The sequence below is a fragment of the Heteronotia binoei genome, chromosome 1, assembly GCF_032191835.1.
Source record: "Heteronotia binoei isolate CCM8104 ecotype False Entrance Well chromosome 1, APGP_CSIRO_Hbin_v1, whole genome shotgun sequence".
Taxonomy (NCBI): Eukaryota; Metazoa; Chordata; class Lepidosauria; order Squamata; family Gekkonidae; genus Heteronotia; species Heteronotia binoei.
In genome coordinates, this window is record NC_083223.1 from 173,490,433 (window position 1) to 173,509,797 (window position 19,365).

General features: G+C 42.5%; 1 protein-coding gene across 1 annotated transcript in view; it reads right to left on the reverse strand.

The window, feature by feature from the left end:
- Window positions 1-3,862: 3,862 nt before the first annotated feature.
- EIF2AK2 (eukaryotic translation initiation factor 2 alpha kinase 2) overlaps window positions 3,863-19,365 on the reverse strand; it is a 53,227-nt gene continuing 37,724 nt past the window's right edge. The window contains exons 12-18 of the mRNA XM_060259314.1: window positions 17,092-17,211; window positions 15,235-15,372; window positions 9,494-9,674; window positions 6,562-6,696; window positions 6,063-6,161; window positions 4,099-4,161; window positions 3,863-4,010 (exon numbers count right to left, since the gene is read on the reverse strand). Of these exons, the coding sequence (XP_060115297.1) occupies window positions 3,900-4,010; window positions 4,099-4,161; window positions 6,063-6,161; window positions 6,562-6,696; window positions 9,494-9,674; window positions 15,235-15,372; window positions 17,092-17,211 (847 nt within the window). The 3' untranslated portion in view covers window positions 3,863-3,899. The remainder of the gene's footprint in view (window positions 4,011-4,098; window positions 4,162-6,062; window positions 6,162-6,561; window positions 6,697-9,493; window positions 9,675-15,234; window positions 15,373-17,091; window positions 17,212-19,365) is intronic.

Here is a 19,365-nt window from a genome sequence, read left to right on the forward strand (position 1 = left end):
TTGATTTTCCCCCTTTGGACTGAAAATGTTATTTGTACAGAAAATGTAGCCTGGTGATCTGAAAAAAGTATGTTTGGAGGGGATGGGCACCATAGGGGCAAAGAATCAGTGCAGAGCATTTTAAATACTAGGAAAATATAAACTTGAGAGTGTCATTTGAACAGGGTTAACGGCAATCTCAGGCCAGCATGTACCATTCGCTCTCTGAACATCTAAATAAGTTTCTTCAGTTTGATGTAGAACAGGGTTGGACAGACTTCTAACTTGAGAAATTTACTTTTCTTTGTGCTAAGGCTACAGAATCTACTGAAGAGGTGTGGCCAATTATAAAAGGAATTCATCTGAAGTTGGAAATGATTACAATTATATGTTGCATCATGTAAGCCACACTTAAATTCACATCTCAATGATTCTTAAAAATGCTGCACAAAAACCTGGACAAAAGAAACCAATTAGTATTAGTTTTACAGGCAAGGTCAAGAAAAGCCATTACCTGTTGTTATGTGCAATTCTTAAGAACAAGAATGTGTATGAAATAAGAATTTGCTAGAAAGGTGCCACAATAAGTATAAGCAACTAGACTGGCTGCCAAAGAAATGTTGGGCAGCACTCACAGGGGTGGAATATCTGTGGAAATCAGGAGGTAGGGGGCAGCTTCTCTTAAGCTATTTAAGGTATGGAGCAATGGGTTGTAAGGATTCACTGTAGTTTCTGAGACCATGATCTGCCTGAAGACTGATCCACTAGCTGCCCACCCCTGATGTACAAGACTGCTTTACTGGAAACTGGGTTTTGGCGCCGCAATGGACAGACACATTCTCCAGAGCTCTGGCAGCGTCTGTACCACTCAGCTTCAGGGGTCTTCTATCAAACTGAGGATCCGGTAGAACTCCTGTTGTAGGGGGTTCTCAAGCAGAGAGAGCTAAAAAGGCTGTTCTTGCCAAGGCTTTGCTGAGGTTTGGGTTCCTGTTTTTCCCTAAGCCCGGGCTGAATGGACGCCATTAGGTGAATCAGCTGCGAACACCAGGGAGGAGGGGAGGAAAAAGTGGCGTTTGAAAAGAAAAGAAAGAGTGCTCTGAACCCCAAATTAGGAAGCATATGAAGGGATTTACCTGTCATTATCTGAGTGAAGAGGCAAAACACGGAAGGGAAAAGGGTTTGGAGTGGAGGGAGGACTTTAGACTTGGTTTAAAACAATGGTGGTGAGTGAGTAGTGGAGGAAGCAGGATAAGGTGACCAGCAAGGTGGCAAAAATATAAAGAAAAAGTAAAAATAAAGTAAAAAATGAAGATTTTGATATGAGAAGAAGCAACTAACGATATATGGAAACATGTGGTTGATATAGCTGGTGTACAATTTGAATTTAAGTTGGATTTAGAGATGTCATTTATTGGAAGGAAATGGGCATATGAAAAAGCTGGCGCAAGAGACTTTTGAATTCTTTATTTCTTTATATACTGCCTTCGGAAAAAAAGAGCAAAGAGTTTGTGTTGAATATTGAGGACTACAAATGAGACTGAGAGTATGACAAGAGGAATTTTATGGTTACAGTTGTTTTGATGGTCATTTGAACTACGAATGAACTTCTTAAAGGGATAGTGAACCTCTTAAAGAGACAGCGAGATATACAAGACTGAGATAGAGGTGCAGCATCTAAGATGACTGAGATAATGGTGTGGCACTTAAAACTTAAAGTGATTAATGAACTTAAAGGAATAGATTGGATCAAAAGAGAGGAAAGAAAAAAGAAAGGAAGAAGAACATTAAGTTTAAAATTTCTGTTGAACTGAAGAATGATATTTGATTATTTGTTTGTAAATTATCCAATGAATTACAGAGATTGGGTGAGAGGGAATGGTGAATAGTAGTGAATACTGGTGTGTGCGTGGTGTGTGTTATATGTGAAGGTGGTGTATGTGTAGAGAAGGTGTGCTGTGTGGGCTGTATTTAGTTAAAGGGAGAATGTGCATCTGCGTTGGAAAAAGGCTGAGTAAAAGTGAATGGGAGGTGAGAAGTGAGATAGAATGTAAGTGTATGGTGGTAGAAGTGTTATAGGTTATTGGTCTTTAGGCTAAAATATAGTAACTAAAATAATGAGTATGTTAGTCAAGTCAGTAGACTCACTTGTTATCCCAGAATCAATGGGGCCCTCAATATCTCAAGACATTATCAAAGAATCACAAAACAAATATGCAAGTTTATTTTAGGACGGTACTGAACCAAGTACAGGTGAATCTAATAGAACAGATGGGTGGATTGAACTCAAAATTAGACGGCATACAGGAACAATTAGGAACTAAAGAAGAAATTACGGGCTTAACTCAGTCTGTAAAATTCCTTGATAGTAAAATGAAGGTTGCTAATCAAAGATGGGAGGTTCAAGAGATAGAAGAAAAAAGGTTAGTTATTCCAGTTGGAACAGGCAGTTTACAAATTGAGACCTCAAGAGGTTCCAGAACAAAAACAAGAAGATTCATTACAAATATCAAGCGATGCATTGGTAGTAATAATGGAAACAGAACCCTTGGATATAAAGTAAGAAATAGATTATTCACATATTCACGTGATTCAGCCTATATTAGAAAGCATTCGTCTCAGAGGGAAGTTCACAGTACCTCTAACAGAAGAATGTTTAAGGAGACAAGTTGGAAAGTTTCAAAAGATCAATCATTAAAAATTATGGAATAAAAGGTTAAGGTTTTAAGAGAAACTCCATGGCTGATGAGGAAGAGAAGGTTAAAATTAATCCTAGCCTATACAAATGATTTCAATCTTCCAAAAAAAAAAAGAGGAAAAAGAGAGAAAGAGATTCTCTGCCAAAGATACGTTAATAGAACAGAATTAATATGAAGCATGGGATGGGTCACCGCTTTATGACTGGATATGCAAATGTAAATAATGGTATGTGAATTACTATAGAGAATGATGCCAGTTAAGAGGTCAGTAAGGTAGTATGTAAAGTGAAGAGAGGTTAAAAATAATTGTGAAAAAGATATATGGTTGTGTATTATTGCATTGTCATGTATGGAAGCTGCACTCTCCATCCTAATTTGTGTTGTTTTGTTTTTGTTTGTTTGTTGCTTTTGTATTTGGTTTATGGAGAAAATAAAAAGATTAATGGGGGAAAAGATTGCTTTACTAATCTACTAATATTTAACACACACCAATATATTTCAAGAAGCAGGGGTGAAGCAAGCAGTATTCTAGCTCTGAGTAATTCTATAAATTGATAGTAAATAATGTATAGGAGAAATTACTTGGCCAGATCATATCCTTTAAAAATGTTCTCCACTTAGCAGGGCCAGATCTTGGGAGGAGCAGAGAAGGTGCTTGCCCAGGGCGCCAAATTGGGTATGGACTCCATTCAATTCTATAGGCCCGTAAGATAGAATGGGCCTATAAGGGAGTGTCATTTTTTAATTTTGCCCCCCCTCAAAAATATGTAGATCTGGTCCTGCCACTTAGACAAAGAAATTTCTCAAAGTGGGATTAAAAAACTGAATATGGCAGCACAGTAAAAAAAAAATCTTTAAAAACAAGAGGTAAGAAAATCAAGTTTCCCTTATTACTGCCAACTAACAGGGTCTTTTTTCACTGAAATGCAGAGAAGCTAATACAGCCCATTTGTCAGTAGGAAGAGGGTTCCATAACCTGGAAGATATCACAGAGAACATGTCTTGCATAACCCTAATTATCTGATTCTGCATATGGATTCAGCCGACAAAAACTATCCCCAATGGATCAGGAAGTTCTGGAAGAGGCAAAACCTTTCAGACTTAAAAGGCCCAAACAGTCTGTATTACTTGCATGCCACATGTGTATTAGGATGACATTTTAAGACTTTAAATACAGCAAAGAAACCTTCAGTCCAAAATACTGTTTATGTACTGAAAAATTAGCTAACAAGTGTGTAGGCCATTCTGATTGCCGTCATTTAAAAATTTCAAGATTGTAGTTGCTAATGGTCTCTTACTTGGTGCTTCTGAAAGCATTCTCTTTATTAGAGCTGGCTGTAAAGAAAGAAAATAATATTAGTAAAAAAAATTGTAATGGGGAATGAATGGATAAGAATACTTATGAATTTTTACTGCAGTATACCTCTGCTGGAAACGCCTTATTAAATGTTTCTGGAAATACACATTTCCTAATGTTATCCCACTCCTGGAAAAAAAAAATCACACAGATTAAATACAATTTATGAAAAATCACTGCCTAAATTGAAAACTGATTTTGAGATAAACTGCCTGCATATTTCCCCATACTTGTCCAGTTATAATGCCTCCCCATATTCATGCCCAGACAAAGGAGACATAAGTGTGAATAGATAATGCAACCTCTCTGCATACCTTAATTCTTAAAGAATGAAGTAGACAACTATATAAATTATATCATTTATGTATTTACGTTATTTATAGACTGCCTTTCTCACTTGGACTCAAGGTGGATTACATAGTTAATATAATTAACCAGAAGTCTAAAAGAAGATCTTAAGCAAAGAATAAGTATAACATGGCACATTAAATGATGCAAAATTCCACAGCAGGATCCTACTTTCAGCAAGCTATACACAGTAGTATAATAGACCACAATTCCTACTAATTCTTCAAAGTAACTCTATGAATCATTTAGTACAGTGCAACTCTATCACTTAGAGACCAGGCAATAACTGGCCACATCCTTTTCTGTAGGGATGGTTCAAATAATGGTGCCTTTCTCTTTCAGAGGTCAAGGGAAGGTGCTCCTGAGTTTTATGAATTATCTTGACAACAGATCGCATGATATTAGCCAGTAAACTACAGTGCTTTTTATTGTCCCATTTTTCACAATTTTAAGACATTTTTTTTAAAAAATATTTAATTATGGACACAAATAGCAGTGATGCAAAAGAAGTGCTTTGGAGATAAATTTGGGATTCAATATAGCTATATAGTATTTTATATAATGACAGTGAGTTGTTAATCTACAAAAAAAAATTTCTGAAAGTGCGACGTGGAATAGCACTCTAAAGTGGGGGGTCTAGAGAGTCCCTTCTCTAAATGTTCAAATGTGCATCCCTAAATAATTAAAACACTTTCAAGCCACCCAGAAAGCTGAAATTTTATATACAAACAACCTCAAGATGCAACAAAACAGGATATTATACATCTGATGGTCAGAACTGAGAATGCATTATTCATCTCTTAAAAGATGCAAAGATCCCATCACAAAATATGCACATGTGGGGTAGAATGCTGGAATGTGAAAACAATGGCAGAATAGATGCAAACAGTGTTGTCTCTTCACTTGAGTCAGACCATGATTTGGGAGAGAGGCACTTTAGTAACAGAATGAGCATCTAAACTTGAAGAACGCACACTCAGCATTCTACAATTACACTTGGGGTGGGGGGTGGGGGAGGCACAATTGTGAATGCCTATGGGAGGGGCCTCTGTGTGGTGATCCAAGAGACCTGGAAGGTATAATCTGGCATATACACATCCTGTGTACACTGATGCTATCAGAGAAAGAAGAACTGCAGGTGGCAGTTTCCTGTGAACAATCAACAGAACATTTTTCTCCATCAGTAAGTGCCAGAACAGAAGTGGTGCTAGTGCAAGTTAACTCCAAAATGTCTCCAGTCACCTTTTTCCTGGACCCACTTTAGCAAATTTCTTCCACTGCATGTGGTTGTGGGGCTCTGTTTTGGAATATTTTTCCTATGAATTTATCAAGTAATACAGGCGGTAAAGAGCCCCATGGCGCAGAGTGGTAAAGCTGCAGTACTGCAGTCAAACTCTGTGCTCACGACCTGAGTTCAATTCCAGCAGAAGTTGGGTTCAGGTAGCCATCCCAAGGTTGACTCAGCCTTCCATCCTTCCGAGGTCAGTAAAATGAGTACCCAGTTTGCTGGGGGGAAAAGTGTAGATGACTGGAGAAGGCAATGGCAAACCACCCTGTAAAAAGTCTGTTGCGAAAACATCATGATGCGACGTCACCCCAGAGTCGGAAACGACTGGTGCTTGCACATCTTTACCTTTTTTTAAATACATGCAGGCAAAACTAAGAGCTTTCTGATAACTTACCTTGGATCTTTCATACTCTGTTTCAAATATGTAAAGCATTTCAAACAAAATTAATCCTAATGGAAAGATATCCACTTCTTTTCCATAATTTTTCCCTGCCTGCAGAGAGCACAAAAGGAGTGTCATCACATGTATATTTTTATGTCTTAAGAATATGTTTCAACAGGACATTTTTATAGAGTTTAATCCTACTGACCTGGCAGAAATTAAACACATAATGAGGTACAAATTTGTCTAAACAGAGACTCTGTATCATTTCCGAAACCACTAGGAACTTCCAGAGAGAAAAAGACACTTTTTGTGTACTAGTATAGCAAGACTGTATCATATTCTTTGGGTATATTTCCTGCTCCTTTTAAAAAGGAAATACAAGTGTGATAAAACCAGCAATTGTGCAGCTCCGTGACTCTGACACTGCAGCACAGATCATGTGGAGTGTCCATGTAGGGCCAAGTCAAATAGATAGATTCTCCAGGAGAAATCAGTTTTTAAAAGTTACCTGCTCAGGAGCCATATAGCTTTTTGTTCCTCTGTTTTCTGTCCGCTGTACTGATGGATCATCTATACATGTTGTTACCAATCCAAAATCACTTATCTTTATTTTATCTTCTTTAGATATTAGTATATTTAGAGGCTATAAATATAAATGAAAAAAATTAGGATTTTTTTTTAAATTCTATTTCCAGTTATACATGGTTGCATGTTACAAAGGCTGCATTGGGCCAGCACAATAGGCAGATATAAAGCCAGGATGTGCACAACTGTGGTTTGTTGCTGAGCTCATATACACACTTCCCTTCACTTTCCCTTGTTGAGTAGAGAATCCTAGCTAGAAATTCTTCATGATGAATAAATGCAGGCTACTAATGACAAGCTACCAGCAATTTCTAATCTTTGGAATGTTCTGCAGGTGATATCATTCCCAGCAGTCTCCCAACTCACCTCAAACCTGACAACTCCCTAGCGTATCAGGCAGCACAGAAGATAAAAGGCTGCAGACAGCTCAGAGTTCTAGGCTGTCACCAAGGACTCAATAGAATTGTTGTTCAGACTTTCAGAATCTTCAAGAGCCAAATTGAATTGGGGAATTAGACTGATAGGCAAATGGCCAGAGCAGGACCAACGACCTGTGTCTATGGGAGCTGAAGTTCCCCAGAGAACCAATAATGAGATTTAAGTCTTAAAAATCAATGTTTATTGGAAATAAAAGCTTAACAATCACACAGTTACTCTAACACTCGCACGATCATAAAGAACTAATAAAGAGGTGAAAATTGGATAGGGACATTTGCATTAGCAGGATTGAAGCGAAGATCACAGGTGATTCAAATTACCTGTCCGAAGGGAAGATCTCTGCAGCAACAGCAACACGGAAGGGGAGAGGAAATGCAAAAACTGACCAGATCTTACTAAAGGGATAAGGGTCCCAATACTTGATCAAGGTATGGGGATTATCTCTGCTGGCAATACATGGGGGTACCAACAGGAGAACCCAAACATCACTGTGCAGGACCTTAAATAGTCCATTTTCCTACCTTATAGAAAGGTGGGGGGGGGCAGTGCCTATTAGGGGGTATCCCAGATTGGTGGGATATCTGATCTTTGCCCTCTAGAATGGTTCCCAAGGTGAACCAATGAAGTCCAGGATTCTGCTTATCAGGTGAGAATTTGGGGTTCAGGTGCTAACTACATGTAACACGCCTTAGAAATATTTAGTAAGACAAAAGGGAGCAAAAGAAAAACAATGGATGCAGCCAGGTTGCAGCTGGTTCTGTTGGCTAGTATTGACTTGCTGATGAGTTCCTGGCACCACTGATGGGGTCTCCTTTTATCTGTGCCAGCGACAGTTCATATGCATAGACATGACTTCCTCTGTGGACGTGATATGCCCGCATTGCAGCAATGGTAGCCTGGAAGAAAGTGTTTTGTCCTTTTCCACTCTCCCTCTAAAGATGGCTTTTCCTTTGTCTTCCTGGCTTCCTTAAACTGGCCAGGGATGAGGGGTGACTGGGACATTATTCTTTCTGCCTGTTGCTGTATGTGTGTGTAATTGTCGTATTTTAACTGTTTTATTATGACTGTGATCCGCCCTGAGCCCGCATGGGAAAGGGCGGAATATAAATTAACCAAATAAATAAATAAATGTGTGTCCAGAGCCTCATGTATGGCTCTGTGTAAGTCTCTGGGATACACTCCTCATTCCTAGCAATTTTTGACAAACTGCTAGGAGTTGCAACAGAGTCCATCACAGAAAGTTATTCATAATACACAGTCCTTATTGAGTAATTCGAGGGGGGGGCCTTTTTTGGGAGACCACAGTCTGTTGCTCACGGGGGTGGCCAAATTGCAGCCTGGGAGCTACACATGGCTCTTTCACACATATCGTGTAGCTCTCAAAGCCCCTGCCATCCTGTCGACCAGCTTGGAGATGGTATTTCTCTATATCACTGCTCTCAGCCAAGCCAGCTGGCAACTTGGAAAATGCATTTAAAGTTAAAATTGCTTTCTTTCCCCCTCCCTCCACTCCATCTATCTGCCTAACCGCCCTCCTTCCTTCCTGTCTTGCAGCTCTCAAACATCTGACGTTTATTCTATTGCCTCTTATAAACAAGTTTGGCCACCCCTGTCCCACAGCATGCTTTAAATCATTAAGATCCACAACTCTAAAAGAATGGACCATCTTAACGGGTCATAAACCTCTTTGCTATAAACTGTCACTTTTTCACCATGGGGGAATCTTTACAGTGGATCTTCTGATGAAAGACAAAGAAAAAGGCATGGTATCCAAGGTGCACTCTTTTTAAGCAATTTCTCCTGGGAGGCAGACTGACAAAGTTCTTTCCAACTTGTCGTTTTATTAATCCACGATTTCACAGAGCTTTGTGAATCAAACATACTGACAGCAAAACCATGTACACTTAAGACTGGAAGGTAAAATACATTCTCTCTCTGAGATATTCCGCCATGCATTTGGACAGTGATGGTTGCCATATGGCTTGCACTCCTGTTTCTTGCCTGCCTCCCACCTCCAAAGACAGTGGCACAAAAATAAGTTTTCGTGCCATTTAATCAGATTGTTGTGTTTTCATTGTTTTAACCGTGAACCTAATTTATGAATGCTGTTTTTATTGATGTACACCACTCTGAGCCCTGTTCCACAGGGGATGATGGTCTAGAAACTAACAATAACAATAGCAGCTGAGAAAAGAATGCTTTTGGCCAAGGGGATTGAAGGTATGCTTCAGATTCTGGTAGACAAGAATCTAAATGAATTTTTAAAAACAAAAAATAAGAAAGCCTAGATATATAAGTGTTAAATCAGGTTTGTGGGTGGCTTTAAATTAGTATTACCAACATGAGCCTCTGAACTCCAATGCACAATAACAATTTCCAATCAGCTACTGCATTTTATCTATTACCTATTTACTTACCTTGAGATCTCTATGAATTAATTCTTTTGAATGAATATATGCCACCCCTTCCACTATTTGCTGGAATTTGATTAAAGAGTCACTCTTGCAGCTTTTTGTCCCTCTTTTTAGTTTCATCCAATCTGCCAGTGTACCCTTCTCACAAAATTCCATTTCTATGAAGAGACAGTCACAAGGTGAGCTGTAAAATTAAAAGCATGGCACAATATTAAAATGGGCAGCAGAGAGTTCACTAATATAAATGAAAGCAGAAATTTACAGTATAAGGTAACAGAGTTTAGCTATAGCAGATTTCACCTGAATTAAGCAGACCACAGCTTATTTGATCAGTCACACTTTTGAATTCTGCTTGCACCTAAACTTGAGCCAATGCCAGAGCACCTAGTTTACAAAAAAAAGAGGGGGTGCCTCCATTCATACAGCAAACATAACCATGTGCACAAACCTGACTCACTGCCAGGGTTTCACATACAACACTCTGACTACCTTTGATTAGGGTTGATAGCAGTGTTCCCTCTAAGCTGAGTTAGTGTGAGCTAGCTCACAGATTTTTGGTCTCCAGCTCACACATTTTTGTCTTAGCTCAGAAAAAGCAGCCCCAGAGCAAACTAATTTATGCAGTAGCTCACAATTTTAATACCAATAGCTCACAACTTTAATGCTAGTACCTCACAAAACCTCTTAAAATGCTAGTAGCTCCCAAAACCTCTTAAAAATCCCTGGGCCAAGAGAGGCTAGACTGAAGACAACCAGGGAGCAAGCCTTTTCAGCAATGGCCCCTCGATGGTGGAATCAACTTCCAGAGATGGTGCGAGCCCTGCGGGACCTGAACCAGTTCCGCAGGGCTTGCAAAACCTCTGTTTCAGCTTGCCTTTGGGACAGAACCTGGTTAAACGGATCTGTAGCCACCCAGCCATCTTGTACATGATCGTGATCTATAGCACTTTATAGCACGGTTTTATCCATCTAACTAACTATGGGCCTTTTCACACTTACCGGTGGAAACCGGAAGGGAGTCGGTATTGTGCCGCTTGCAGTAATCCGAGACAGCGATGGGAGTTTTCATACACATGTTTTTTTCCCTGGTAGGGTTCCGTGATTGAAGCGAGCCATTTCACACTGTTCCGCTCTTATCTCGCTTCCACCAGCGCCAGCCGGTTTCACGCCGTTTTTCGCCCGCCGGCGCGCGTGATCTCCGGCTTTTTTTTTTTTTTGGAACGTCAGTTTAGATCAATATAGCGATATATCGCTATATCGACCTATCAAAACAGCACCACCATAGGGATCTCAACGGAGCCTAGCCATCCCTATGGTGGTGCTGTTTTGACAGGTCGATATAGCGATATATCGCTATATCGATCTAAACTGACGTTCCAAAAAAAAAAAAAAGCCGGAGATCGCGCGCCGGCGGGCGAAAAATGGTGCGAAAACTGCTCCCGGGTTAGATACTGGACATTTCACACAGCACCCCATAGCGATTTCAACCCGGGAGGAGGGGTTGAAAAGTGGAAGAAGCTGCTCTTTGTTTGTGACGACTCAGGCACGCCTCACTACCGGGACAGCCGCGGGAGTGTGTGAAAAGGTGAGAGTATTCCGGTAGCAGCCAGTTACTGAATCGGGTCTGTCTGAAATGCCAGCAGAAACCCGTTACTGTTCAGTAACTGGCCAGCTGCTATACCGGAATACTTAGGCTGTGTGAAAAAGCTCTATGTGATTGAATTTGTAACTGAATTGTATTTTAAAATTGTTTGTTTTATACTGTATTTTACTTATATCATGGTGTTCCGTGTCTGTGAGCCGCCCTGAGCCCGCCATTGGCGGGGGAGGGCGGGATATAAAAATAAACTTATCTTATCTTATTATCTTATCACAAAGTAAGAATTTTTGCTCACAAGACTCCATGACTTAGAGGGAACATTGGTTGATAGGTGTCTGGTCTTGTCCCAAACAGTCCAACATTCAGACCGCCTCAAGGAAAAAATGGACATATAAATGTCTGGTATTCTTAGGACTGAGAAGGAACTAGGCCTGAGAGGGATAGCCATGAGGCACCAGTAGCAAAAGAAGGCAAATTTAGGTGGGTAGACATGTTGGTCTGGGCAAGTCACAAAAGCAGGGGAGATCAGGCCTCCCACCTGTACTTGCACGTGAATGCAGGACTCACTGGAGGCTGGGAGCAGCCAGCTGTTCTCTTTACTCGGGTACACTGGTTATGCAGTTACTCCTGCTGCATGCTGGGAAGTACATGAGTATGCAGAGCCATCAAATATTTTTGCCTGAGGAAGGAAACTGAAACAGTCCCTCTGCTGCCACTGCCATAATTATACAGGGCTACCTCTGAGCCTTCCCATGCCCCCAGCTGTTTGCTCCTTCAAACTACTTGTATGTATGCATTCCTGCCACCTAGAGGGGAGCACTGGCTTCCCAGGCTTGCCCTTGCTAGTTGGACTGAGATAGGCAGTCGCTGCTGCAGTGGCTGTTGGCAAAGTTCAGTCAGACTTCTGCAACATGAACAGCCCACTGATCAGGAGAAGAAGGGCTTCAACCTGCTGATGAGGAGGGAGTGGCATGGAAGGGGGAGAAGCAAAAGTCTGGGGGAGGAGGGTGAGCTAGAACAAGAGTCATAGGTTGCAGTCCTCATGAAACAAATTTGGTTTTATTTCAACTGTGGGGATAAATTCTTAGCTTTCAGCTCCTTTGGCCCTGACAGGTCCACCTACCCATGGGGGGATCTTCGCGTTACCCTATTTGAGGGTGGGGGAGAGCAAGGCACTCTAATTGGATTTTTATTTTAAAAGAATGGCGGTATAAGAGCCCTGAAAGTCTGATATCCAGATTGGGAATGGTCACTTTAAGAATTTTTAAAGCATCCAACTGAACGCAACCTGGAAGATCTTATTACAATCCCCTGTGGGTTGTTAGAGGTTAAAAGCTGCAGGGAGGTGATTTGGATCAGGGCAAGTGCATTGAGAAGAGGGTTTTTTTTTTTAAAATTCCCCTCATTTGATTTTCATTTTCCTAACCTCAACCCCTTACCAACAGAATCACTAAAGGTATCTGTGTGTTTTCCCCTGGGTATGTAAAGGAAGATAAGAGAGGTATAGGAAAACAGGTCAGGGAAGAGGTTAAAATAACCCTCCCCAATATCATGGCCATACTCCAAATTCCCTCCACATTTATAACAATTTAGAACCATTATTTGTAACAATTTAGAACCATGGGAGATTCTACTCCTATGTTTAGGTTAGGCCTAAAACTATCAGTTGGCATTATTTAGTGGTGAGAGAAATACATTTTGCACATACCCAGGGGCACTTATGCTCCTGATAGTCCAGGGCTGAAATTTTCCTGGTAGTCCAGGGCAAAAATGAGGCTATGCCCTCTGCCACACACAGAATTTACAGGTAATTCTAAGGAACTAAAATGCCTTCTGGACAGCTGCATTTGTAGGGTTGTTTCTCCCATGATGCTTAAACAGTATCTGTGTACAACTCAGAGGAAAATTTTTGAAGCTTGGCAAAACAGAAGCTTAAGGAGAAATACATACACTTGTATTTATAACAATTTAACTATCCTGGCATTTCCAAGCAATCCTTGGACAACTGTCCAAGAAGACCTTTTTTGCCAAGAGCAGTTAAACTAAGAGCCTATGTTTTGTAGTGGTTAGTGTCAGACTAGGATCTGGGAGACCCAGGTTCCAATTCCTACTCTGCCACACAGTGGCGTAAGGAGGGGGGCGGGTCGCCCCAGGTCTGGTGGGTCTGGGGGGCCCCTTGGCAATGCCAAGGGGGCCCTCAGAAGCCGGCTGCACTCGCCGCCTTCCCCGCCCGCGCGCGGGGCCCGGCGGCGGTGGCGGAGAGGCCGGCGCTGGTCGCTGGAGGGCCTCCAGCGACCAGTGCCGGCCTCTCCGACGCTTCCCTGGCTCCGCGACCGCCGCAGGGCCCCGCGCGCGGGCCTCCAGTGCAGGCGGAGGCCGGGGAGGGCGTCGGAGAAGCCGGCGCTGGTCGCTGGAGGCCCTCCAGCGGCCTCGCCGCCTCCGCCGCCCTGGAAGCAGGTAAGGAGGGCAGGCAGGGAGGGAGGGGGGCCGAAAGCGGGGGGGCTGGCGGGAGGGGGCGGCCTTCCTTCCTTCCCTCCTTCCTTTCTTCCTTCCCTCCCCCCTTCCCTCCCTCCCTCCCCCCCTTCCTTTCTTCCTTCCTCCCTCCTTCCCTCCCTTCCTTCCCTCCTCCTTCCTTCCTTCTTCCTTCCTTCCCTCCCTCCTCCCTTCCTTCCCTCCTCCCTTCCCTCCCTCCTTCCACCCTCCCTCTTCCCTCCTCCCTTCCTTCCTTCGAGCCCGTCCCTGTGGCATCGGTCCCATCATTGTGGGACCCAGGGGGGCGGCGCAGCGGCCCGCTGAAGCAGCCTGTCGGTCACTTCCGGGTTCCTGTCCTGCATCTTGACCTGTGTTATTAGTGACAGGCTGCTTCGGTGGGTCGCTGCGCCGCCCCCCTGGGTCCCACAACGATGGGACCGATGCCACAGGGACGGGCTCGAAACACTCTATAACCCCTCAAAAGAACAGCAGTCTAGCTCGCTTCCCCCGAGCCCTGCCGCCATAAGCCTCAAGGGGGCTCATTTTGCGGCATCTCCTGGCGGGAGGGTGGCACCCGCACGGGACACATATCAAATGAAAGAGGGGGCGCAGGGCTATCAGAAACAGCTGGCGGAGGGAGTCGGGAGACCACCCCACTGGGGGATCCACACCCCGAAAGTGATGAAGGTGGCGCAGATAGAGCCAACAGAGCAAACAGGACAAAATAAATAGGCTGCATTATGCAGCACAGTTGAGAAAGTGCCTTATCCCATATACTGATGAAGTATATACAGGATTTGAGAACAAAATTGTTTCCGGCGGTGATATTTGGGGGATTTTTGGGGACGTCACAGGAAGTGCTGTGAAGTCACTTCCTGTTTCCGGCAGTGGCATTTGGGGGAAATGATGTCATTTGGGGGAAGTGATGCCACAGGAAGTGATGTCACTTCCTGCTTCCGGCAGGCGGCGCGGGGGGGGGAATGATGTCACAGGAAGTGATGTCACTTCCCATTTCCGGCAGGTGGCGCGGGGGGGGGGGAATGATGTCACAGGAAGTGATGTCACTTCCTGTTTCCGGGGGTGGCATGCCGTCACCGGAAGTGACGTCACTTCCTGTTTCCGGCGGCGTGCGCGCACGTAGGGGGGCCCACATAAATCTTGGGCCCCGGGCCCCGAAAGCCCTAGCTACGCCCCTGCTGCCACAGAAGCTCACTGGGTGACCTTGAGTCAGTAACTCACTCTCAGCCTAACCTACCTCACTCAGGGAGCAAAATTATGTAGATCTACTCAGAAGAAGGTCCCAGAAGTAAGTGCATACATGTGGGGGGGTGGATGTCAATAAATTTTTATCAAGTATGTCCAGCATTTGTACAATGCAGGTGCATAAACTTAAGTTCCTTTCTCCCTCAATAACAATATCCTCACTTTGGAGGGAGTTATTTTCAGTTGTGCAGAATGTATGCATCACAGCATCAATTTCCCAACTTCAGTTGCCCTCTTCCAGGAGACTATATACTATTACAGGTTTAAGCAGGCTTATTCTGTCACTCCCCTGCCCTTTCCAAGTGATGCTTAACTGTCTCCTGGAGGCTAATGTACATACTTACCTTTGTTGGGCCACTGAGAGGAAAGCACAGAAGATTAACTCAAAGAACAAATGCAATGGATTTACCTATTCTCACTCATGCTGTCCTCTATTTCAAGACTGTCTTTCCCAATCCAACAACCATAATACTGGACAATGTTTTCATGGTGAAGTTTTGCTAAAACTTCCACTTCACGTTCTGCTGCTGATATTTCTTTCTCTTCACTGGTTGGGGGGAAAAAACCTCATTACTAACATTCAAAATGGTTACCCTAAAACTGTGGCAGTTATTCTAACATCTGCTGTTTATAGGATTAGGTACAAGAAATACAAAAACTCTGGAATATTTAGATAAATGTAAATTAATTTTTAAAAAGAGGTTTATAATTTGGATCTCAATAAACAGTTGCACAGAAAGTATATCAGAAACATAAAAAAGAAATACTACAAAGGAATGATGTGTCATTACTATAACTGAGATGTTTTTAAAATTCCAACCACAAAAATCTCATTAATTTAAAGAAAACTAACATTTTTATTTACGCAGCATTAACTTGGCATTAACAATAATTGTTTGCAACTTTAATATGATGTTTCCATTTACTTGCTCATTGCTTTCAAACAAAATACTCTAATACAGGGGTGTCAAACTCATTTGTTATGAGGGCTGGATCTGACAAGAATGAGACCTTGTCAGGCCGGGCCAGGTCTTGCTGGGCCAGGCCATGTGCGTATCTATTTAAGACTAGGTAGCAGACAAACATGACTGAAGATTTTTTTAAAAAAAAAACTTTAAATAAAATATGCTTACAACATTAGCACTTGTTGGTCTTAAAGGTACTTTCTTTGTATTTCTCCCATGGGAACCAGGGAACTGGGCAAAGGAAGCTCTGGTTCTTTCCCTCCCCAGGGGACCAGGAGGAGGAGGAGGAGCCTCAACCAATGCAGAAAATCAAAGTTTTGCTCTGTAGCTCCTGTGCAAATGAGCAAGCCTTGCAAAGCAAGCTGAGATGCAGAAGGAAGCAAGAGAGGGGGGGGGGAGGAAGCAGACAACAGCCAGTTGCTCGGGGGCCTGATAGGAGCCCTCTGGGGGCCTGATTCGGGCCCCGAGCTGCATGTTTGACACCCCTGCTCTAATGGGCTAAAAGATGCAAACCATTTAAGCCCCAGTTGCATTTACCTCTAACAGCCAGCCATTGTCACATAGTTATCAGATCAGTGTGGGAGCATAAAAAACACCTGTCCATGTGATTCATCATGACATCATGTAACATGAAAGTTACAGATGTCAGTTTGCTATTATTTAAGCACTCTGGTGTAAATCCATAGGTTGCTTTCTGCCAGTGTAAGTCACTTTTGCAATTGGAAGGGTGGATGTGATTGTCACCAATTTCCCTCTCCTGTTGAGGGCTACTGAGGTCCCACAAATGATGGTCCTGATAAAAAGGAAAACTGGCAAAAATTGCCTCTCCTTCTCCTGGCAGTTTACACCATTGGGAAAAGACTTCTGGATCCAACCCATTTGCAGGACAAAGTAAGTAGACAGAAGATTATGTACTAACTTATCTTGGTATGAGAACAACTGTGGAGTCAATAACAACCATGCCACTACAAGTACCTATAAAAAGGGTCTTAGAAGCAAAACAATGCTGGTAAATTTTCTCTCACATTCTAGAAATGTTTCTCTGCTATAATACTTGCCAAGGATAAATCACTATTTGTGGACATTCGGTTTCATGTACAAAAAAAATTGATAATGTACAACCAAGAAACTTGGTTTATATCAGTAAAATTACACTGCAATTAGAACTAAAATTATTACAGCCAAAATGATTAAATTAGAACTAAAATTATTGCAGCCAAAATGGTTAAATTTTAATAAGAATAACATATACTTTTAAGAGCCAATAACAGTTTAATAAAAGTAAGCATAGAATAACTTACAAACTGAGTTTCACTCGTTTGACAGCACGCATTCTCTTATCAATTAGATGCTTTGCCTTGAAAACATGGCCAAATCCACCCAAACCAATTTTCTCTATATCTATAAATTGCTCAAGAAATCTGTTTTGAGAAATGACAGTGATGTTCAGTGTTATATATGGTAAAATCTTTGAACATGTTAAGGTGACAGTACAGTCCCAATGATAATGATAATTCTAGATCCAAACAGACCAAGACAAATATACTAGAAAACAGAGATCATTTGCCCTGCCTTGCATATTGAGGGGCCCAATGATGTCTCCAATGCCCTGCTCCACACTCTAAGCCTTAGTTCAGATCATTACATTTACAGTGTGGTCCTAAGTAGAGTTACACACTTCTAAATTCATTGATGTCAATGAGCTTGTCAATGAGCTTACAAGAGTGTAAGTTTGCTTAGAATTGCACTGTTGAGAATTCCCATCATATTTTCATGTTTTAAAAACAGTCTTTTAAATTTCAGTTCCAAGGAATATACAAAAAGAATACAAAAATAATGGGGGGGCGGGACAAAGATAAATGCATTTCTTTTTTTATGGCAATAACTTCCATTAAACAAAAGTATGTCCAAATTATCTGAAAACTACCCAAATTGTTGTTACTTGCCAACACAAAAACAAGAGCAAGACACCCTAGGGCATGGTAACAGTTAACAGCAAATCCACACCTAATGCAGAAATCTGTTTTCCACATCTAATGCAGAAAGAGTAACCCTGGTATAGATCTTCATAATTTCACAGATTCATCAGGTCTAATTAAGCCTCTCAGGCATTATCGTCATCATCAGTAATAAATAAAAGCCCAACTGCGGTGGCAAATCTGAGAATTTTCATTGGTTGGATGTGGCCTACGCACGACTGGCTCACACTCTGACCAATTTCACACTCACCCTACACTGCTCTGACGTTCCTCTTTTCAGCGTGGCATCCTTCCGATTTCCCACTATCTGCCCTGGGGCTTCAGCTTGCGTCACCATTTTTGCGAGGCAAAGAGAAACCACTAAACAGTTTCTCTTTGCCGCGCAATAAATGGCAATGCAAGACATAGCGGGAAATCAGAAGGACATCACGCTGAAAAGAAGAACGTCAGAGTGGCATAGGGTGAATGTGAAATCGGACTCTGTCTCTGGCATGCCACTGGCTGATTCTGCTCTCCCCTGCCCACCCCGCCAGGCAAGAGCCCCACCAGAAGGCCACTGACCTTTGAGGGAGACGGGTTCTCCTGGGGGCTTACTGATCACTACTGCCTGTCCACGGGGCTTGTTGTAGGAAGCCCAGGACAGTCCGTCTCCCTCCCACCACCAAACAATGCTGCCGCAAAGCAAACAGTAAATTGTGAAATCCATGTTCATGAGACAAAACAGTAACAATTCCTTCTCTTCAACTGACACAAAAGGAATGTTCATTCACAGCAGTGAGGGGCCAGTTCCACGTTGATGTGAAATTCCTAAGGTATCACTACAAGCCTCTGAGGTCTTTCCTCCTGGGGAACCACTGTTGCCAATCTCCAGGTCAGAATTACAACTGTTCTCTAGATTGCAGATCAGCTCCCTGAGGTGGGGGGGGGGGAGAGCGAATGCCTTCACTTGGGTCGGTTGAAGTCAACAAGGCCGGGGCGCACTCACCCAGAGGCCTTTAGTGGTATCTTTCCAGGTTGGTGGGAAATTCCTGGAGATTCTGTGGTGGAGTCTGAGGAGGAAATATGAGTTAGGGCTTCAGAGCAGAGTCTGCCAGACACAGGTTCTTGCTGTGGAAGCTGACTGGGTGATTTTGGACCTGTCACAGACTTCCAGCCTAACCTACCTCATGGGGTTGTTGTTCAGATCAAAGGGGAAAGGAGAATAATGTAAGCTGCTTTGGTTTCCCCCTACACTGTGAAGAAAGACTGTCCTATGTAGAGGCTGCAGGAGGGAGGAAGATGATGGAAACCTGAAGTCAGAGGGGCAGATAATAATAATAATAATAAAATTTTATTTATATACCGCCCTCCCCCACCGAAGCAGGCTCAGGGCAGCTAACAACATCCATAAGCAAACAATAACAGTAGATAAAAACATTAGATTAACATTATTTAAAAACCAGTCAATACTTAATTAAAACATTACTAAATCTGACAGTAACATTGTTGTTTTTGACGCTATCCCTGTCAGTTGACATAGTGACAAAGGTCCCTGAACCGAACCGTTTTGGTGTTTTCCTTTGTTACAAACTATAATTCAGCAGTCCATGAAAGCCA